Source organism: Chenopodium album, chromosome 13 (assembly GCF_948465745.1).
Source record: "Chenopodium album chromosome 13, dcCheAlbu1.1, whole genome shotgun sequence".
NCBI classification, from domain to species: Eukaryota; Viridiplantae; Streptophyta; class Magnoliopsida; order Caryophyllales; family Amaranthaceae; genus Chenopodium; species Chenopodium album.
Window position 1 is genome coordinate 55,504,185 of NC_137846.1, and position 23,970 is coordinate 55,528,154.

General features: G+C 36.7%; 1 protein-coding gene across 2 annotated transcripts; it reads right to left on the minus strand.

Moving 5' to 3' along the window:
* Positions 1–45: 45 nt before the first annotated feature.
* LOC145577015 (putative WD repeat-containing protein C2A9.03) lies at positions 46–22,994 on the minus strand. 2 transcript variants are annotated; one of them, XM_081634714.1, is made up of 10 exons: positions 22,867–22,994; positions 22,160–22,317; positions 21,901–22,068; positions 21,710–21,796; positions 17,020–17,154; positions 16,698–16,808; positions 16,332–16,423; positions 16,116–16,221; positions 625–711; positions 46–534 (listed from the first exon to the last, which is right to left on the minus strand). In XM_081634714.1, exons 2-10 carry the CDS (start codon positions 22,298–22,300, stop codon positions 121–123), a joined length of 1,341 nt encoding a protein of 446 aa, XP_081490840.1. In that variant the 5' UTR covers positions 22,301–22,317; positions 22,867–22,994; the 3' UTR covers positions 46–120. The 2 variants fall into 2 exon arrangements, with proteins under 2 accessions (XP_081490840.1, XP_081490841.1); XM_081634715.1 differs by having other exon boundaries at positions 22,160–22,312; positions 22,867–22,971.
* Positions 22,995–23,970: the final 976 nt, after the last annotated feature.

Below are 23,970 nucleotides of genomic sequence, written 5' to 3' on the forward strand. Positions count from 1 at the left end.
ATACAAGGACACCCTCAGCCCCCCCCCCCCCCCCCCCCCCCTCTCTCTTTCTTCTCTCTCCTCTCTCTCCCTCACTGAAAGCATGCACACCTAATGGGTGCAGACAAAGATAAATGAGCCTCAAATTAAGCAATCCAAATACGAATATTTCCTACGACGACTATACTCCAACAGGCTTCCATATGTGCGATCCCACACTCCAATGAAAAGAGACTCGGTGTCTGGACTAAATGAGATGCCAGATATTTCACCAAAGAAATCAACTTCTTGCTCCTCTTCATAATTATTCTTCACGTCAAATACATGTACAAAATCTGCCGGCTCTGCCATAGCCATGAAGCAGCCATCTGATGAGTAGCGGATGGACCGGATAGCTCCCAGATTGCCCCTGAGAACAGACACAGATTTTGACAAGTTTCGGACATCCCAAATTCGGCAGGTCTTATCCTGGTTTCCGGTAGCAAAAGTGATACCGTCAGGGTTCCATGCTGATGCAAACGAGTAATCCAAGTGTCCAGTCAAAAGGGTAATAGTCTGCAAAGATCAAAATCATTTATCAATTACTTGCTTCTTGAGAAAATAATGAACATCAACAAAATGCTAACCAGCACTTTCCACACATACCTTTCCATTTCTGGAATCAACCAAAATGCCCTCAGGATTGTCTCCAACAATCACAAGCATTTTACAGTCAGGGCTCAAGGACGTATGCTGCAAAGTAAAACTGAAGGGTAAATGGAAGGAAGTCAAGGAACTACCCACAAGGTGAACTTATTCATGCATAAATAGGATCAAAGATCTATGTGGATGTTTTATTGGTATGTTCTCATAAGCTCTACTACTTAAATTTGGTAATAAAAAACTTCATATTATGAATAAAACATGAATCAAATAAGAAACAGTAGTACATAAATAAAAAAAAAGAAAATTAAAAAAATAATAATAAAAAAAGTTATAAAATATACAACAATCCACAAGTCAAAAGGTCAGAAATGAGCCTTGCACAGGTAGGTTACGATTAAACGAACAAGGAGCTATGGCTTTCCCCCCATATAGATACAAATATACCGACCGTGCCCATGCCCACTTGCCCAGATACTTCTTTGCTGTCCGCCTGGACAAGCACACTATTTCATGTTTGCACCATTAATCTCTCCAACTATACTTGGCAATCCTGACCCGAACCCAAACCCAACCCGAAATGGAGTTGACCCGAACGTGATTCGATGCCCGAAATGACCCGACCCGATTTAAACCTGAATTGATTGAGCCGAATCGACCCGACCTAAAGTGACCCGATTTTTGAAGTGAATAGGGTGAAATGGTTAATTACTTAGTTTAGGGCTTCTTTCTTTCCTAAGTAATAGGTACTCATGTTTTTTTTTTTTTAACGATTTACTTTATTTTTCCAACTATTTTTTTAAGTGAATTTATTTTGGTGACCCTACACAAACTTGACCCGACCCGAATTGACTTGACCCGAAAATTAGTCCTAAAAATTGACTCGACCCGAACTAACCAGAAGTGCTGACACGAATTTGTCCCGACCCGAGCCGAACCCGACCTAAATATTTGCTGACCCGAAATAGACCCGACCCGTTTGCCAGGTCTAACTCCAACCAAGTATTTAAGCCCAAGTAATAATCACCTTGTACTATATGTCTATATGGAATAAAAACAACCATTCATCTTTGGCCTCCATACCAAGGAAATAAAGAAAACAATAATTGCCAGGTTTGAAAATTTAACAAACCATTGTTGTAAATCACAGGTTTACTCCTAAAATCTGAATCCTTAGAACATCAAATGTACTGCAAGCTGCTTACAGTCACCCAAACAACATTTGTTGAAGAGAAAATTGGATACCTGCTCAACCAATACAGTCAGACCTAATGGGTGGCACTGCTAGATATTAAAGACGAAACACACATAATTCTAGAATGAATTGAACCAAGATGAATGAGCATGGAGAACAGACACATGATAGAAATAATATGACCCAACAGAACTATCCTCTATTCTTTATTATGCTTAACTTCCAAATTTGATAGAATGAAGATGAAATTGAAAACCAACGTCTATATTTTGATATTTCTTTGAAATTTCTCAACTTCAGAAAGTTCAGATCAAGCAATTTCATACTATTCTCATTTTCTTAAAATTGCAGCAATTTGACTTGCACTTTTTTGACAAACTTTGATCATGTTTTTAATAATACTATAATATCAAATGTTACTACGTAAAATGCTGTTTGAATAGCCTAAATGTATACAGTCAATATACATTTTGTAACTTTCACTAGTTGAAAATAATGGTCAAATGTGATGATCAAATTTTTGCATTGTAATGGAAACAGAGGAATTATTTATAAATATGCTTTAGAAAAAAAACCTCCATGTACAAATGTGCGATACAGCCTAATAAATAAGATAACATAAAAAATTTATACCATTGCACAGTCCTTTCACTTCCCATATGTAACTCTCACAATTGAATCTTCCAAATTCACTCTCCAAAACTTTCTAAAAAAGATAAGTCAGAAAATCCATATAGGCCAAAATATTTATTTAGAAACTCCTTCACCAATGAAAACCAAGACTCCTAAACTACTACCCAAATATCTCCAACTCACCTAAATCCTCAAAATGATCCACGTCAGATATTTTCAATATCACAACCAAATTCACCATGATGCAAAATTTCAGAATCCCTGTCCCTCAAATTTATTACACTACACAGCCAGGTACCCTGGCCAGGTCAAGAAGCCATCCTACCATGCATGGCTAATATCCTCATCCTCTTCATTCAACAGAACCATAACTGATTTGCCAAGATACACAAAGAGATAGCATAGTGATACAGGGGAAACTAATTAGTTCTTTATGAGGCGGAGGGAATATTTTAAAAAGCAATTGTAGGTAAAATTGATGCAAGTAGACTAAACTATAGGCCACCATAAAATCTTCCAACTAAACATCATCAAATATACTTTTTTAAACATCCTTCCCAGTTGCCTTACTTCGTACATTTCCTTAGTTTGATGATTCATAGAACAATACAAATGTCAGCTATTCATTAGGTTTATGATAGAGAAAGGCAGAAAATTCCTTCACTGAGCTTAACTTGATTATATTTGAGCTCACTCAAAATCGACTAAGTTATATGAGCTTAAACATGAATAATATAACATTCAGCTCAACTCAGTTTCACCAAGTCTCAAGCTCTCTCACTTCCTAATGAAGCAAAAAGAGAGTAAAAAAAGGAAAGCATTTAAGCAGATAAGAGAAGTTTAAGTGATACTGATGAAGATCTATGCTAAGCTTTGTTGACAACTTTTAAAATTACAAATGGTAGAGGACAATTCACCAAGCAAGCTACCAATCAATGGTATGTAATAAGAGCTACCAATAACAAATTCAATGGTTGGAAAGTACAATTTAAGAATATCCATGTGGTCCCAACAAGGCACCCATAAAGAAATAATTGTATACATTAAGATATCATAAATCTGAACAAATTACAAATTAGGCCAAAATAAACCACTACCATAAAGATGCCTAATACGTAATTCTATTCCACATTAGATAAGAGAAGGTTCGTGAATTCCATACTAACCGCATACTAAATTACTCTTCATTTCATCTCACGTACGTACGTAGACATTTTGACCATTCATCTTGGACACAAAGCATGAAAATGTTTTACAAGTTGTACACAGATATTAACATAGACCATCAATGCCACAAAATCACTAATTTGGAACAACTTATCCTATTCCCTTCAGGACTATAAAAACAGAATTGCAACATTTCTGCACAAAGCGAGAGAAAGCCTCATACTCCCCACGCAAAGTAAAAAGCCTCAAACAATACTTGCAATCTCACAATGAAGAATTCACAGTAAGTCTACCAAAGAAACTTCTTACAAGGAAAAAAAAGGTAGGACTTTGACTTTAAAACAGCTTGAAATTTTTTTTAACACAATGAGAAGTGGAACAAATTTGTCAAAGAGGATAAAGATAATCATGTCAATTTGACCACTTTAATCAGGAACACAACAATAACAGCATGCCCCGTTATTAAACTCTTCAACCTCCGCATGAAACCAATACAAAGAAATTACTTTCTAAGATTGGGCCAGAATAGAAGACACTAAGAGAACAAAAGTGACTAGAAAGTCATATTCTAGGAGTCAACATCAAGAACAGCAGCTATGAAGCATAGAATCACTCAACTTATTCATTTAAAACTTTATAACAATTCCGTCTCATTAACACTTAGAAATATGAAATGATTCACGAAAAATGTAAACACCAAGCTTAAAACATGAAATGATTCGTGGCATACTAAAATGCATGTGACTCTCATGCACACATAATTTTGTCCAACAAAACTATAATGAGGAAAAATATATTTGGAAGCAAACCTCAAAATGGAAACTGTAACAAATAAGTAACTCCTCTATTTTTTTTTCCTCTTCCTCACTGTTGTCTCCTTAAAGTCGACGGCCAACGTTGCTTGACTAAATTTGTTTTTTGTTCTTCTCCAAAAAACATTGATAGGAGGTAGCAGCTTTTATCCCTCAAGTCAAAATCTTACCCTAACGAAAAACTACTTACGCAATGGCCCTTACGCTCCATTGGCACTTTAACTTCAAACAATATCTCACAAAGCTATGTTAACGCAGCGAGAAAGGGAGTGGGAAGTAGAGAGTGGAATAAAAAACACAAAAATGCTCGGTTAAGTCAACCATTTGTTCCAGCCAAAATCTCCAAAGGGGTTTCAACTTCAAAACATAGGACATATTTAAGCTAGATTAAGAAAACAAACCATTGAGCTCACTCAATTATATATTACCACATGTATGATTTTAGCTATCTTATCTTCCCTGTGTATCCAAAATCTCTCCTACTTCTCTGTCACTTCACCTTATTTCCAACATCTTTATCTCCTTGCTGACCTAAAAACTCAGTGGCTATCAAGGTATTGTTTCATCACAAACTTTTTAGAGAAATCTGCCAAAATGATATTTTCGCGGGTCATCGATGCGTTGCACTTTCCAGACCGGGTGTAGTGATAAATATGCAAGGGTTGCTAGGTTGTCGTCTGGAAGCGACACGCCACATTGCCCGAGTGTGGTGCCAAATGAGCAAGGGCTTGCCATTGGGGCGTTCCTAACAGAGTGACGCACTGCACTTCCCAACCCAAGTGTAGTTAAGTATGCAAGGGTTGTTAGCCCGTCGCCCAAAAACAACACGCCACAATGCCTGAGGAAGGACTCTAGTCTACGGATTGGTTCTTCGAATGTGGGGTCTTTAACGGAGAAATCGGCAGAAGTAGTAGAAGTGATGAAGAGAAGACGTGTAAACATCATGTGCCTCCAAGAGATAAGGTGGACAGGAGAAGGAGCTCGAGGCTTGGTTTTAGAGTATAAGATGTGGTACGTAGGACAAGAATCGAACCACATGACTAGGAATGGTAGAGCTAGAAATGGAGTTGGTGTAATTCTTGATGAGAGGTTGTCGAAAGAAGTAATCGAGGTCTATCGATAGGTTGATAAAGGTGAAGTTGCTATGTGGCAAGGAGATTGTGAATGTTAATAGTGTTTATGATCTTGAAATTGAGAGAAACGACAATTTCGGGAGGACTTAGATGAGGTGGTACAAGGGGTCCCCCACACACAAAAATTATACATTGGAGGTGATTTAAATTGGCATGTTGGGGTAAGTCGAGATGGCGTCGACAGTGTCCATGGAGGCTTTGGGTATGGCAGAGGGATGCAGGTGGTGAGGCTATTGTAGATTTTGCCCAATCATATGACTTAATCTTGGCTAACACTTTGATTTAAGAAGTGGGATTCCCAATAGGAGTGGAGCAAATGCAACACAAATAGACATCCTGCTCACAAGGAGCACGAATAGACAAAGTTGCATAAACTCCAAGGTCATCCTAAGGGAGAGTGTGGTCACCAAACACCGGCCTTTGGTTATGACTATTCGTTTAAAAGAGAAGACAAAGATATAAGAAGAGCCAAGGATAAGATAGTGGACTCTAAGGGATGCAAATGCTAAGGTTTTTACAGAAAAAGTAATCAAGGAGGCGGGTTGGGATGGAGAGCTGGATCCAGACATGACTTGGTTACAAATTCGTGAAAGTGGCCAAAGAGGTCTTAGGGGAATCAAGGGGGGGGGGGAACTTCAGAGAGATACTTCGTGGTGAAATGAAGAGGTGAAAGCAGTAATTAAGTAAAAAAAGGGAATGCTATTAAGCTTTGGAAAATCGACGAAACCTTTGCAACGTATAAGGAGATTAAGAGTAAGACAAAGGCAATTGTTCGCCAAGCGAAAGAAAAGGGATGAAGAAAATATCATTTATAAAATGACAAAAAGAAGAAAAGAGGCAAATAAGGATATTAGCATGGTAAAGTGTGTCAACGATAAGAATCAACTTGTTCTAGTACAAGATGAGGACATTAAGGACATGTGGAAGGGGTACATCGATGAACTGTTTATTGGAAGTAAAGGAGTTGTGACAGGAGATACCTTTATGAGTGATGAAGAAATCAACATGGAGTATGTGCGGAGGATTAGGAGAGTAGAGGTGGAGATTGCAGTGAAGAAGATGAAGCCTAAGAAGGCGTTTGGCCTTGATGTGTATAGGTTTTAGATAAGATTTGTATTGATTAGTTGACAAACCTTTTTAACAAGATATGGAGGCTACAAGGATCCCGCAAGATTGGAGGAAGAACACCTAAGTCACGGTCTATAAAAACAAAAGAGACGCTAAAGATTGTTCTATGTAACTATCGAGGGATCAAACTTATGAGCCACATAATGAAGTTTTGGAAAAGAGTGAATGAACATAGGTTGAGGGCATGCACAAGCATTTCAAATAACCAATTTGGTTTTATCCCTGGAAGATCTACTATGGAAGCAATCTATTTGATAATCAATTTAAAGAAGGCACATGACAAGATATCAAGAGAGGTGGGCAATGGGCAATGTTGAAGAAAGGTATTCCACAAAGGTACGTGAACCTGGTTAAGGATATGTATCGGGATATGAAAACAAATGTAAGGTCATGTGGAGGATTGACAAAAGAATTTCCTATTGCAATTGGATTGCATTTCTTTTTGTAGCGGTTCTAGATGAAGTAATAGAGGCGAATTCAAGATGAGGTTCCATGGTGTATCTTATTTACGGATGATATCGTTTTGGTGGATGGAACTGAAGATGGGGTTAATGCCAAAGCAACGGAGGCAAAGGTTGGAATCTAGAGGGTTTAAGCTAAGTCAGAGTAAGACTGAATATTTAGTATGTAGTGAGCTTGAACAGAAAGGATTTTAATATCTTGGCTCGATCTTCCAAAAAAATGGTGACATTGATCGAGACGTAGCTCATAGGATAAGTCGGGGTGACTTAAATGGAGAGCGACCACGGGAGTATAAGCATTCCCTTACATTTGAAAGGGAAATTCTGTCGGACTGCCATAAGACTAGTGTTGTTCTATGGTACAGAATGTTGGGCTTTTAAGGAGCACATTAAAAAGATAAATTTACGAAAATGCGCATGTTAAGATGGATGTGAAGGAACACTCTAAGAGAAAGAGTCATAAATGAGGTTATTCGCAAGAAAGTAGATGTGACCGGCATTGCAAACAAACTAAGGAAAAATCGCCTGTTGGGCATGTAAGACGAAGACTCGAGGGTGCACCGGTACGAAGAGTGGAAGAGTAGGACCATGGAGGGGTTAAACAAGGGAGAGGAAGACCAAAAAATGACTTGGGTGGAAGGAGTTAGGGAGGATATGAAGTATATTGATTTACATGAGCACGAGGCATTTGATTGTAAGGGATGGAGGAGGAAAATTTTTGTGGATGACTATACAAAATAATCATTTTTGGTTTATGTAGCCAACCCACTTATGGGTTTAAGGCTTTGATTGATTGATAGATATCTATCATATTTCAAATTGTTTGCTAACAAAAACAAAACCTCTTGGACATATCAAAATTCATTGATTTCCTTTAAAAAGATATTTTGTTTTGATTATAGCCTACTCCTGCCCCTTGCAAAACTTTCAACAACTTCACAGCTCTAAAAAAAAACCACTAAATCTTGGACATATCAAATTTCTAAATAGATTTCCTTTACAAAGATATTTTATAGACCCCTTGCAAAACTTTCATTAACTATGCAGCTCCAACTCTAACTTCCCCTTTGAATTGAACTTTTGTATTCCATAAAAAAAAGTAAAAATAAAAAAACCTTGAACTTATAATTTACGGTGTTCATACTCATTGCTGAACATAGTCTTTATTGTCTCCTGATTATATCATATGTGATTATAAGGTTTCCTATTGTGATTATAAGGTTTCCCTATGGTCTTATCGAGAAAAGATTATATACTAAATTTGGTTCAAAAATATATTAATAAGTTAAGAGTTGCATTTTAAAAATCCGTGTCATAATTGGACTAATTTAAATACGAACGGTGCATACTCTAAAAATCTGATATCTAAAGGCTAAGTCGGTGATGCTAAGTGTAAAGATAAGTGATCCTAAAAAGTAAGGAAGTCTTCACAATTAATACTAAACTAAGAGACTAAAATTGAAGGCTCATGCCTTAAATAATGATACCAAAATGGTAAGAAAGTGACACTAAGCCTTAGCATTTACAATGTAATTTTGAAACAAATATTAAGAGTAAAACTGAATGCTGGGAGCCTTAGTTTTAAAAAGCGCGCCTCAAGAGCGCGTAGGCGCTAGGCGAAGCGAGGCGCAGGCGAAAACACCTCGGCCTTCCAAGGCGCGCGCCTCAACCGCCTCCCACCAAGACGCAAGGCGCAACGCCTCAACCGCCGTAGGTTTAAAAGCGCAAAAAAGGGGATTTGGATTAATATTTGTAAAAAAAAAAATATTTTTTCTTCAAATTGAAACTAACCCACTCTTTTAAATGATAAATTGAGCAAAAGCCCCTTCTTAAATGAATGAAAATGCTTTAATTTAACCCCCAATTGAAAACCCTAATTATAAAAAAAAAAAAAAATTAAAAAAAAAACCCTAATTTACGAAATACTAATTAATTAAAAAAATTGATCGGTGCTGCTACAACAGAGATTGCCGGAGAGAAATCCTCGACGGTTTCCGACACCAGATTTCTTCATCTTCTTCACAGGTAAGGGTTTTTAAAACTAAGCTGGGAGCTAAATTTAATTCCCTCCCCACCCCCTCCTCCTATTGGATAAGGAAAAAAAATCACCAATTCTTCAAGAAACAAGGTACAACAAGAGGACAAGTTGTCCAAACAATAACCAAACTACAAATTTGCCTAAATCCTATGTATCAACACAATTGACTAATTTGGAAAAGCATCGGCTGGATTAGCGTATCAACCCATTAGCGTATCACCCATCAGATGATAACAACTTAACTTTATCCCATATCAGATCATAAGGAACAACATTTCCATGAGTATCCACTTTAGCAATAAGATAACCATCTCTATAACAATAGGTTATTCGAACAAAGTGGTTTCTCTTTCGGTGTCGGATTAGGTGGAGGAAGAATTGGCGACCACCAACAAAGGAAGCCAACAACCCGATAAAGAGGTGATGGATGGATCTAATAAGGTGGTGAGTCCAATGAAGTATTCTTAAGAAGCTGGACAAAAGGTAGGTCAAATTGGTAGTCTCTCACCAAATGGATTATGAATTTGAGGGTGGTGGTAATTGTAATAAATAACTTTCTCCCAGAGTCCTCGGTGGTGTCACTAACTCACTAGAAGTGGTTAAGGTGGTGACCAAAGGGGTTGCGGAGGACACATTAGTGGACACTCTAATAAGTTTCAGGATTAATGGCGAAGCAGTCTAGAGTGGCACATTAGTGAACACTCCAATAAGTTTCAACAAAGGTGGTGAAAGGGAAAAAAAGTGCTTGGTCATTCGTTGTCTTGGGAAGAGTCAATTTCATTATATATCAAGGACAATTTGGTAAGAATTTTAAGGATGACATCATGATTGTTGGATGAGGTTAAGTTTTTTGGGTCAAGATATAAATCAAGGCATGGACTAGATACTTGACATACTTGAAATAAGAAAAGATATGGATGCCAACCCATATAAATTTGGGGAAGTAAGCCAACAAAATGAGCATACCCATCTTACACCATTTATGCCTTCTATTAATGTTAGGGCCTTAACTGGTTTTATTAATCCTAGGCTCATTTCCCCGGCCCTCTTAGAGCAAAACATTCCACCCTCCATTTTACATTCTAAAAAGCCTATATGCCACCAACTCCAGCAAGATGCCACTTGTGGTGATAAAAAAAACTTATCAACGAGGAGCTTGAACAATAGTGGAAGCAAGACATCAAGGAGGGCACTACCCATCCTAACGAGGTAAGAAATTCAATGCCAATTATTATCCATCAAAGGACAAGGTGGAAGTTTGGGCAGCTGATAATTTAATGGATCAGTCTTAGGACATACCGTCACATAGTACGATAAATCAGAGTTTGGAAACTTGAAAAAGGTTGAAAAATAAAAGTGGCTTGGAAAGGGCTTAACAGACTTCATAGCATGGGAAAGGGCAGTGAAGTATGTATTTGAGAGGAAGGGGCTTGGAAACAGAGGAAAGGCAAGAATAAGGCCCTGAAATGGGCTGACATGAGCTGAACTCAAAATAAGCCCAAAAGAAAACAGCCTTTAGTGATCACTAGATGAGTCTTAATGAAAGATGGAGCAACTTTTTGCAAGGGAGAGGAACTAAAATTTTCTCACTAGATTCCTCCAAGTAGTTGAATATACAATACTAAGGGCCTTATAAATTATGTTCTTTGTCCCATGTTTTGAAAGAAAATCAGGAATAGGAAGCAAATACATCTTTGTTTGTATAATTTATAATGTTGTTAGCTTTCTCATCGGTAAATCTCATATTTGGCCACTATGGCACAAAAAAGGAGCATCATGTAATTAAACAAATACTGAAGTTTTTACTTCCTTCAAGCCAATCCTAATTTTTTGTCTTACCACTTATGTTCTCTTGACAAAAGTATGGGTAACATTACGTTTATGTGCATTTAAAACTACCTCAAATTCCTTTTTTCCTAGAACTCTCATGCTCACATTTAATACTTGTCTTTAAAATAATAGAGGACTAGATGAGCCCTATCATGAGAAAGAATGACAAAAATAAACACCAAAATACTAACTCTGTTCTTTTATGTTAAACTCACTTCCTATAGACAGGCAATTTAAGAAATTATTAAAGGATATGAACAGTTACATCCTACTTTCTACTCAGCTTGACAAAAGTATGGGTAACATTACGTTTATGTGCATTTAAAACTACCTCAAATTCCTTTTTTCCTAGAACTCTCATGCTCACATTTAATACTTGTCTTTAAAATAATAGAGGACTAGATGAGCCCTATCATGAGAAAGAATGACAAAAATAAACACCAAAATACTAACTCTGTTCTTTTATGTTAAACTCACTTCCTATAGACAGGCAATTTAAGAAATTATTAAAGGATATGAACAGTTACAAGATAATTTAAGAGAGAAAATGTAAACAGGTGGATTTCTATAAGAAAAGAGTGAGTAAAGTAAGAAAGGGAGCATGAAAAGGTGTAATTATTGTGGGGTTGAAAGGGTAAGATGGTTGATAGATTGCTATTTCGTATGATTGTAAAGTGGTTTTTAGTCTTGAATTTAAGAGAAATCAACGTCTTAGTTCACTAATCATTCTATCTTTATACATTTTTGTGTATTACGTGCTTCACGAGTTGTTATTGTTTTTTATGATATTTTAGGTCCCCAAGAATGGACTATTAAGTACCTTCGAAAGTAAGCAAGGAATTTAGAGCAATGAGGAAAAGAAGTGAAGAAAAAACGAAGAAGGAAGAGCAAGATTGAAGAAAGAAGGAAGAATGAGGCCAAGAAGACCCTGCACGCGTGCAGCACGTCCGTGTAGGACATGGCACGCCCATGCCTGAATTTTGCACGTCCGTGCAGGATGCCCGGGTCCAAAACAATAGCTATTGCCTCAACCTTACAGGCTTTGCACAGCCGTGCACAACATGGCACGTCCGTAGAGACCTACTGTCAATTGCAATTCTTGTTTTCCCCGTCCTTTTTATCCGGGGGTCATATAAATACCTCCCTTAGCTTATTTCTACGGATCTTCTTCTCTCTAAACTTCCTTAAGCTCATTATCCTAATTAGAGCACATACTTTCTCTCCTTTAGTTTAGATTCTCAAAACTCAATCATTGTAATAGTTCAATTGAAGTTTGTTCTCTTGAATTCAAGAATTTCTCAAACTTTGAAGCATCTTAAGTAATCTTTTTCCTTTATCTCCTTTATTTTCTGATTTTATTTACTTTAAAGTGATAATTTCTCTCTTAACCTTGCTTAATTGTTGTTGCATGTGCAATCTACTTTGTTGTTACTACATTGTTGTTAGGATGTTGAACACCATGATTAGTGAGTAGTTTCTTAACTACAGGTTGGGTGTTCACCCAACCAAGCCATGAGTTGATTGATGTTTATACTTGCATGTTCATTTTGGGTTGATTGATTGTTAAAGAATTGGTTAATTACATGTGTAATTGGATGGCCACTTATTGCTCATGTTTTCACTTCTATGCTTGCATTGAAAAATAAAGTTCGGTTATGAGTAGGGATAGCAGTGGATCTAGACCCGCCTCCGAATCCGTAGATCCAAATCCGTTTTCAAATTTTATACCAATCTACCGAAAAAATGGATCTGGATCTGGGTCTAACCCCTAGACCCGGATCCATTTACCCGTTTTTTAATTTTCCTATTAAAATTGTTTATTTTATTATTAAAATGTTAATGATGTTAGTAATGATAAAGATTAGCCCTTTCAAGAGATGAATTTTGGATGCTCATGTCGGATACATCATCGTTGTTTTTTCACTTGCTCAATTGTAACATCGTACTTTTTTAGTTGTTTATAATTTTTATTTCAATATATAAGTGCATAAGTGGGTTACTTTGTGTTTTTAGATTAGTTGTATACTTGTATAACTTTAATTTAGTTTGAACATAATAACCCTCGATGGAAGTTTGAAATGCATTTTTTGACCCAAACATCACATTTAATGCAAAAATTTAGGCAAAATATATATTGGACCCGGATCTGTTGCACCCGTCGAATCTGGATCCGGGTCTTTATTTTCCAATGTCGGGTCCATTCGGACTCGGTCCAGATCCGACCCGTTGCCATCCCTAGTTATGAGCCTTTTCTTGTATGATTAGACCAAATTTTAATCTTGATTACGGTTCCTTGTTTGGATGATATAGTAGTCTTAGTTGCGAAAATTAGGTGAGAAATCCCAATTACTTGCATTAATGCTTCCTCTTACCGATCGAAAGACAAATCCGAGTTAGTGGTCTACTTTCCATCATTAAGACTTGGTTGGCTATCATGTTAGTTGAGTTTGGTTTAGGAATACTTAGTGTTGTGGTTTCGAAAGAAAACAATGTTGATTGCCCTTTCTATCACCCAATTTGTGTTCATGTTTGCCTATTGTATTGATCTATTAGTTTGGTTGGTGTCGATTCCCATTTAGTGTTTGTCTCCTTACTAGTTAATTAATCAAAACCCCAATTTGTGACTGAACTAGATTACAACCGTTTCATATTCTTGGTGTACTCATACTTATTCCCCGTGGATACGATCCTTTACTTGCTTTAGACTTGTCTTAGGTTAGTTTATGTATAAATAGTGTTTGGCTTTAGGGTATTCGTCCAATAACCGATTTATCCCTTGTCAATGGTAAAAGGGGTATGCCATAAGTACAATAAAGCAAAGTGAGTAGAACAGAAAAGAAAGACCTAAAACAAAAAGTGGGTAGAAAAAAAATGGAGGGAGTAATAAAGTAAGTTATTCACAACAATTTAATTTAATATAGCAAAGTTGAATTGTTTATGAATATGTGAAAAGCTTTAAATTAAGCACATTTCTATTATTAATAAAAGAAAATAACCCTTCTAATTGAGGACAAAGAAAAGACACTTCCTTTTCACCTTAAGAATAAAATAAAAATAAGGAAAATTTGTAAAGAATAATACAACCTTTCGGCGGTTTTTCAAATATGGAATGGCCATTTGATATCTCAATACAATACGTGTTTTTAAACAAATCTTCCGTAAATGGAAAGTGACATATTGGTAACCTCTTTAATAAGTAACCTGTGACACGTGTCACAATGTCATTGGTCACTTTTTTTTAACAATTTTATTTAAAAAAAAAAAAAAAAAAAAAAAAAAAAAAACCTACCTTGTCTCTCCCCCAACCAGAATCCACCGGCAAACCATCTTCTCGTCCTCTCCAGCTCTCCCCATCCCCACCTAAAACCTACCCCGCAGCCACCTCCTTACATCCACTAACCACTCCCAAAGCGTCTCTTATCCATTGCGCCCACCCCGAAACGCACCCCCTCCCCCCCGTTGGTTTAGGGTGAGAAAAGGGTTTGGGATGGGTTAGTTTTGGAGGGTTTTCACGACTGTTGGTAAGCGGTCTAATCGGTAGACGATAGGGGTGGCGAGGAGGGGGTGGACGGTGACTCGACGATAAATGGGGAGTGTGTGTCCGGCAACGTGAGGGGGACGAGCTAGAGAGGTAAGAGTTGGTGTTCAGGTGGTCATGGAAGGGAAGGGAGGAGAGAAAAATTTTGATTTTTATTTTTTAAGACTTTTCAAAATAAAAAAAAAAAAGTTAATTAAAAATCAATTTTCAAAAATGAAAATTATAAATTATACAAAAATCCTAATGCGACACGTGTCCAGTTTAACCTTTCAAATAGGTTACCGGTTTTTTGTAACATTTTAAGAAGATACATGTTAAAGGTCGTGTTATTTTGAGATAATCAAAAGGTGGTTCCATTATCGGAAGATCGGTGAAAGGTTGTTTTATTCTTGGCAAATTTTCCTAAAAATAAAAGTATAGTAAACGAAGAAAATAAATAATGTAGCCAACTCCACTTATTAACCAGACAGCTGAAAGATGACCTAATCAAGAGTGGAATGAAAGAAAAACGAGACCATGACAGAGAGAAATCCACCAAAATGATACTCCGTACTTAACAGGCCAAATGAATTGAATTGATGCTGTAAAAATCTTTTACAGCAAAGCCCCACCAGATCAGACAACAAAGAGAAGGGCCTGTTCAACATCCTAAGGCTATGTTTAGGTATGTTAATTAACTAAATTACATATCTTTCTCTCTTTTGCCATTTTTGAGCAACAAAATATGCACTGTGAACTAAACGCCCATTTTGACATGTTGCAATCCTCACTTCCCAAGAACTCAAAATAAATAGATAGCCATGCTGCCAACATTGCCTTTTGGGGTGAATTTCACATTATACATGTTCTGGTGTTCAATATGGTTTGGCAATGATGATATAACCGAGGGGTAGACATATCCATGCTTCATAGACAGTGTATAAAAGAGTGCACCTAAGGCGCTATGGTATTAAGTAAATGGGGTACAAAGCTCTTTTTGAGCTAGGCAAGGCGCATTCAACAAGGCACACAGCTTTAGATGTTGCTCCAATATTTTTTGTTTTAGGTCATGACTTCACTTTGACGGTTAGACTACATGCCTTTAAATTGAATCCTATATGCGACGGATACTCTTTGAAAAACAGCATTTTTTATCAATTAAAAAGAGATTGATTTATATATGCTTGTTCCTGAAATAGAAAGCGGTCAGGCAGGCGCTGATGGGCACATTGAACTATCCCCCATTTGTTCTTGAATACTTTCCTAAGCGTCTTCGCAAACTTGCTCGCCTAATATTCATCAAGTGTGTCTAACTTCAATGAGGTGCACCCAAAGCATGCGTAGGCACAGCAGAATTCACAAAGCATGTGGGTGAGGTTATAACAGGCCATATATGTTAGAAAACATCCAACTCATGATTGCCGCGCACCAAGTGTTGTCACCCCTGGTCCCCTCCAAACCTCCCCACCACTGGGGAGGGGAGGGAACTAGCATATACATATAGAAGGTAAGAATCAACAAGTTAAAGAAGCTAAAGACTCCCATGAAAGTTGAAATGCAAGATTAAAAGGCTGACTAACATTTACTGGCCAAGGAAATTGAAAATGCTTTGAAAGCTGGAACTTCTCCAAGTCAAAGTCCCTCACTCCAGAATCATTATTGGAGGCAGTAAAATGAATTGCACCGCTGCAATAGAAACAATATTGAAAGAAAACTTGATAAGTGAAAATCTTTGCAATGGAGTATTTTACAAAAGGAAAGAGGGAAAAACAGCACAGGAAAAACTCCCCAGCTACCTGGGAGAGGCATAGATCTCAACAGCATTAGTAATAGCGTTATCATCATATGTGGTCCGCGTGCAGAAGCTCACTCCAGATCTATCCAAATTCTGCCAGTTCAGTTTGCAATATAGCATTTAGCATATATTTGTGATGAATCTATCTTGTGTTATAGCATGACCAAAATCTTTCCAAAATATTGTCTAGTCAATGAGATGATCCTTCCCAGTTTCCAAGGGGCCACCAAGAGGATAAAAAAGGCAGCAAACTAAAGTAAATACAGCGGTCTTTCATGTTAGCTGAAAATGTCATGAAAAATGCAAGTATAGCTCATTCAAATTACAAAACAAAATAATACGATAAATAGAAGAAATGTTGTCTAACCTTGCAAATAAGTTCCCCCTGAAATCCTCCAGCAACTAGCAAATTATCTTTGACAGAAAGAGTACTGACTTGGGTTTGACTAAATCCTTCCAATATACTTCCAGGATGTTTCTAGATAGACAGCAATATGAAAACATTAGTTTCTGACAGAAACAAATCCATCTCATCCCATATAGTGCAGAAATAGTCGTTATAAGTTTAATAAACCTCATTAGGTGGATGGAGTGAGTATTGCAATACAATGAACATAAGTAAATTCCAACCATATAGTAGGCGATGCTTTAAGGGGTAAGAATCCAAGTTCTGCATGATCAAAACTCACTTCTGTTGGAGCTACATGCCCTGAGACATTAAGAACCTCGGATTTGCAACGCGCCAATGAAGACCAATGGACAATACATGAATTAGACATGAGATATACATCATGCTTCGAGGTAGCCCAAACCAAATTCCTTAACTGCACCAGCACAAGAAAATGCATGATTGTTTAATAAAATTTTACATCATACTTAAAGGTATTCTTTCTATTACAGCTTCTATTCACATGTGATGCGGGCATATTAATATTTTTGGGTTTATATGTTCAGATATGAACTAGCTCAGATTCCTATACAGGACTAATCAAACTTGTGCAAAAGGATACTAGTCAAAAGTTTTAGACACAACCCATTTAGACAATGAACTTCAGGAAAAAGGCACATGCTAGTGATGCTACCAATGATGCATTAACAATCAATCTCTGCACTAAATCAACTTATGCTACGGTAAATCAAGTGAGACGATGCTTGCTAAGCGATAGAACCATTGCTAATATTAATAGCAAAGCTGAAAGACATGAGTGACATCCAAAAAGTACATGAGCAGCCAGAAAAAATATGGAAGTTTTATATGTGCATGCAGCTAATCCCTCATATATTATAACCAGTGGCCAGTCCATTGCAAGATTAAGCTCAAAGAAGAAATTAAGGAAGTTCAAAAGAAACTTCAAAAAGATTCAACAAAGGCTCCTACCAGCACTGCCGAGTTCCAATCATTACAAGCCCTCCTCATAATATCTCTTTGAGCTTTAATTGGTTGGGCAGAGGTTATATATATATATACATTATATATACATTATATATATATATATATATATATATATATATATATATATATATATATATATATATATATATATATATATATATATATATATATATATATATATATATAATGTATATATAATGTATATATATATATAACCTCTGCCCAACCAATTAAAGCTCAAAGAGGTCTTTTTGGCCTAATAAATACTCTTCATAATACATTTGCTCCTGCCTCCATAACATTCTATACAGATCTTTCCCTTATAATTAGTCTAGTTAACACAATATACCCAATAAGCCAAGCCCAAAAACACTTTGAGGGGCCATTGGGTTCCGCAAAGTGGTATGAGGTGGAATTCAAAAATGAGAACAAGATTGTATGGGTTTGGAACATGATTCTTAGTAAAAGGTGTTTGGTTCATTTCTAGAATCCCCCCTACCCCCCACCCCACAAAAAATAAAAAAATGCAACGGACGTGGTTGTTCAGACAAAAATAAACGGTCGGGAGGATAATTTCGATCGATAAGCATCAAGCTTGCGTACATAACAATGGCTTTAGGCCATGACTCTCCAAGGTTTCTCAATACAATTTCTGGATACCCTCTCCTTACTAGACCACTACTATTTATACTACTACTACATTGTAAGAATTGGCTAACAAGGCCTTAATTACTACAAGTACTATTCTTGTCTTCTTTCTACTTTAGCACAGTAACAAACAAATAGCTAAAGGTGTTTGTCTGCCTTCTTAACGGTCCTCTGCCTCCCCTTGTACTGGCCACGGCTTCTGACGGTCAGTCTGCTGTAGGTGAGTGTAACGGGTGGTGGAAGTGGGTTCATTGCAAAAAACACACCACTTTTTAATTGATACTTGGAACATTGGTATGAGCCAACTTCATAGGCCTATACTTAAAGGGTTTAAGGCATAGGTTTAAAACTCTTACTAATATCAACCAAACACATGGTATGAATTTAGACCCATTTTAAGTCCATACATCCATACTGGAATTCGTGAACCAAATCCCTCCCCCCCCCCCCCAAAAAAAAAAAAAAAAAAAAAAAAAAAAAAAAAAGACAGTTATGACTCGATGGGAAATGAGTTACACGCTGCAAACAAGACTTTTGAGGTTGAAAAGTGTTTTACTAAGGAGTACATTAATAACATTGAGATCAGTGTTTGAAAAAGCGCACCTAGGCGCTGAGGCGCAAGGCGATCAGGGGGGGTGAGCGCTTATTTTGGTCTGGCCGAGGCGTTTTGGGTTAGGCGCACAAAAAGCGCCCGAGGGGCACCTAAGGCGCACATCAGCCAAATTTTTTTAAATGCCCATATAGTGCACCTCACTTCAAAGAGGCGCACCTAGGCGCAGCAGAACCCCTCTCGTTTTAGTGCGCCTTGAGCTTTTTTATACATTGATTGAGATAGCATATGAAGATTATTGATGAGTGTTATTTCCGACACTATTTTCTATCTATGTTCCTTAGATTTTAGGTTAGTTCCTTTAACATTTTAGTGTCTTTATTTGGGTTTTGATATTTTGTAGCTTATATCTCTTTTGTGTATAGGTTGTTGAGTGGTTTTGGAAGATAAAAAGATAAACCGAACAGAGGAGCCAATGCCAAACATGAATGGAAGTTACTGCCGAGGAACTTGGAAAACTGACGAAGCGAAAAAGAACTTGTTAGGCACGTTTTGTTCGTCTAGGTTCATTGAATCCACGAATTCAGGAAGTCTTGGGTAGTAATTTACAAGATCTATAGCAATTGGAAAAGATATATTTGATAAAAGCAAAGATCTTATCAAATGGATAAAGATATGGAAAGAGATATATTTTTCCTAAACTTATCTAATTACTTTCCTTATCTTTGAAAGGTTCCAACTCATCTCTTAGCCTATTTAAAGCCATGAAATTAGGTCATAAAAAAAGGAGAAGGGAGGCAAACTCAAGGTTAGAGGAACTTGATGAGTTTTTGCTTTATTTTCCTTCCTTATCTTTGTGTTATGAGTCTGTAATTAGTATTTGAGATGAGTATTGTTGGTTTTTAAAGATTAATGCTTTGGAGGTATTCTTGAATTGCTGCTTATTCCTATAAATGATGATTTCTTAAAAGTAGGTGTACAACTATTTGTTTGGATTTGATTTCTATCGCTAATTAATAAAACTAAGTTCGTAATTGCTATGAAGCATTAATAAATTAGCAATCAATTGTAGAGGAGGACGTTCCACTCTATTAATTGTAAAGTAATTCTTAATATAGGTGAAATCGCATTCCAATAATGTCGTGGTTGTATAGGCTTAATGTTTTCCTAGTTCTTAATGCTATCATCAAGTTAAATTCCTTGCTCGTAGTATAAGGGTTATTTGTTGAATTCTGTGCTCATAATATAGGGGTTATTTGTTGGTTAGGAGTAGTGAAAGTCATACTAGATCTAACTATTACTAAGGAAAAATAGGGGAACTTGTTCCATAAGTCAAGCTATTCTAAAGGGTTAAGTAATATGTCTTGGATTATACATATGCATGATGGATTTCTATATATAGTTGTTGAGTATATCAAGTTCCTTTAGTGTTTCTATTCTTCATTTGATTTAGTTATTAGTTGTTCCTTATCCTTAAACTCCCCCCAATCATATCTTTTATTGTTTTAGAGTCTTGGTTAAGTGGTCTGGATCTTATTCTTAATTTGTTGCAATCACACTCGTGGGATTGACCCCTACTTCCACTAATTACAAGTTAGTAGTCTTAGGGTAATTACTATTAATTTGTGAGCGTTTCGACACCACATCAATTATCTTAGCATTCTACTAGGTTCTCATTGATTTCAAAACCCATTATAAATAAGAAGTGCAAGGATACCCTAAATCTCTGTTTAGGAAATATTATTTTCTAACCGGTGACATAAAGAAAATTTTTGCTATCATCAATTCCCAATGATTATAGAGGCATTTAGAAGGCTATGTAGTTGAGGAGGTTTTCTCCCCACCTGCTCTCACTAATAGAGGATTGTTCTAATTATCCTTCCATACGAATTTTGTAATTTTATGTTTGACTATTGAGGAAGTAATGGTATAAATTCACTACTTTTTTGGGGTGGAGAAGGAACAATAGGGAAGGGAAATTCCAATATAGCCACTATACAAATGTACTTCTCCTTACTCAAAGTATTGAACTCTAAGTGGAGCCTTTAATATCCAAATAAGAAATTAAGAAAAAGTATCAAAAAACTAAAGAAACATAGGAGGAATAACACAAACTGTTAGGAGATACGTATTTGATAAAGAGTTCATCAGTTTCCTTATCACATCGTAAATAACTAAGTTGGTAAACAAGAATTATAAAAAAAATTGTGCAATTTATTAACAAATGGCTTAGTAATCACAAAACAATATGCAGGAAAATGGTACTGTGTCCAAGAGTTATGAAACCAACAAAAGGATACGTGCAAACACCACCACTCCAACATTACCTCTCCCACTCTTGCTATTAACACTACTCTACTTTATATAAAAATAAAAAAATAAAAAATTAAGGATTACATTAACAGCTCAGGAAAAGGAGTAAATAAAACAAGATAAGTTGTCCTCTAAAAACAGGATAAGGAAATCATAGATCAACCATTAAACCCAGTTCCTTTGAACCTCCCAACTGAGTAATCCTAGAAAGCCCCTGCTGCCTTAGCCAATAACAATGACTGATAAGTGAATTGGCCCACATCGATTAGAAGACAAAGAAACACATGAAAAGACCCAGGAGTTTTGCTCCAACCACATACACATGAAAGAGAATGATAGTGTGACCAAATATGACAAAGACAACACTAACCAGCCACTCACACGATTTATGGATGAGATACTAGTCATACTACAAGGGAACAAAAAAAAGGAATCACTGCCAAAAGAACGAATAAATCAATCTGGATAAAGTAACCTGAAAGTGGAGAATAGTTGACTTCACAGATCTTGAATTGTGTCTAAAGTCGTAATATATCCCCTTTTTCTTTGTTTGTTTGCATACCTAGTTGTCAAAAGGAAGGAGCAATCACTATATAATCATCAATAAACTTTAAAACTTAACATAGCACTTTACAGGAAAATAGAAAAAGATTTAACTACAGTCACCTTCTCTGTCCCTTCACCAGAGTTGGGGATGTTTTCATAGTTCTTGTATTGTTCTATTCGAGTCTGCCGGTACTTTTCCCTAGTAATGCTGAGCCTTTCCCAGGGAATGCCTTGGATGTCTCTGCCTCTCCTAGCTTGGGCGGAGGAAGTATCTGCAAATTTATTTTCCTAAATCCAGAAGAAATCAAAATTGGCGGATTGCTAGAACTCGTAGGAAAAAGAAAATAAAGTTAAAAAAGTGGGGTGGATTATCACCAACCATGAAATCATATTCTTCAATTTCAGAATCTGATCCACCCATCTCTCTATCATGAAAATCTTCATCCATATCATCATCAAAATCTTCAATTTCATACTCCTCTGCCATATAATCAGCATCTTCGATATGAAGATGGGACATCCTCAAAGCAGCCTATTCTACCCATATCAACAACCAAACAATACAGCAATGAAGATTAGCTGTGTTTCAAGTAAAGCACAAACTAGAAATAGAAAATGGGAGCAATGACTAGAAGCAGCATACATATGCAATGATAAGCAATCATGCAAGAGCAGTAACTCAAATACATGTTAGAAGCACGATTTTACCACTCTTATGCAGCCCGTCCCTGAGCCCAGGCAGGAGGGGTGGCTGCCGCCTGGGCCAGGGAGAAAGGTCCATATTCATAGTTCCTTCCCATCATTAAAGGTTTATTACTTATAAGACTAATGCAATTTGACTCAAAATTCATATTAGGCTCGAAAAATCACATGAATTTCTTTTCAATATTAACACAAAGTGCATATAGCAAAATTCTAGCTATATAATCGCTCATGAATTAAGCAATTAAAGCCAATAGTTCAACAATCAACGTTAGAAGAAGTGAAGAACCCTAAATTGACTATACGGACAATCAAATTAACAATATGCGAAACCAAACCCTAGGTTGTCAAGTTTATATTCGATTATTTAAAAAATACTCTTACCTCAGAAGCTGCTTCAATGGAGGGGAGAAAGCTTAAAAACCGCGTCAATGGAGAACTCAGAGTATGTTTCAATGCAGGAGAGAAAAGGGGGTGCAGCGTAAAAGTGAAAATTTCCAAAGGAAAAAAATTGAAAATATCGGAGGTGTTATGAAATATATAGAAATTAGAGGATTAAGAGAAGAAGGTAATAAGAGAAGTATTACTACTTTTATGTATTACTCTTGGTAATATTTTTGTGCATCATACAAGTGAAATTACATGGCTATTTATAGTAGTAAAAACCACTATTACATTGTGGGCTATAACCTTAGAGGGTGGCAATTAGGGTTGGCTACTACATTAAATGTAATGAAGAAATTGGAGTGTGGACATTCACACTTTGACTAAATTAATTAACTCTTAACACTCCTCCTTGAATGTCCATACAGAATAGGGTATACGTTGCCTCGTTAAAACCTTGCTAGGTAAAACCCTTTAGGATAAAAGCCATAGCTAAGGGAAAAGAGTACAACAATATATTACTATATGCTTTAGTGTACTGCCTCATTAAAAACCTTGTCAGGAAAAACCCATTGGGATAAAAACCTGATCGAAGGGAAAAAGAGTGCAGTGCATATAATGCTCCCCCTGATTTTAACATAGTTTATGAAGACGACGCATCCCAATCTTGTGGACCAACCGCTCAACACTCTTCGAAGGTAGGGACTTTGTAAACAAGTCTGCAAGATTATCAGATGATTGGATCTGTTGGACATTTATCTTCCCTTCCTTCTGCAAATCGTGTGTAAAGAACAGTTTTGGGGATATATGTTTAGTCCTATCACCTTTAATATATCCTTCAGTTACTTGTGCGATACATGCAGTATTATCTTCGTAAATGATGGTTGGACTTTCAGTTACTTCTTTCATCCCACATTCTTCTTGGATATTGCCGATCATTGACCTTAGCCATACACACTCACGTCCTGCTTCATAAAGGGCAATCAACTCAGCATGATTTGATGATGTCGCAGTTAAGGTTTGTTTTGTTGATTTCCAAGAAATTGCAGTTCCACCATAGGTGAACAGATATCCAGTTTGTGACTTGGCGTTTTGTGGGTCTGA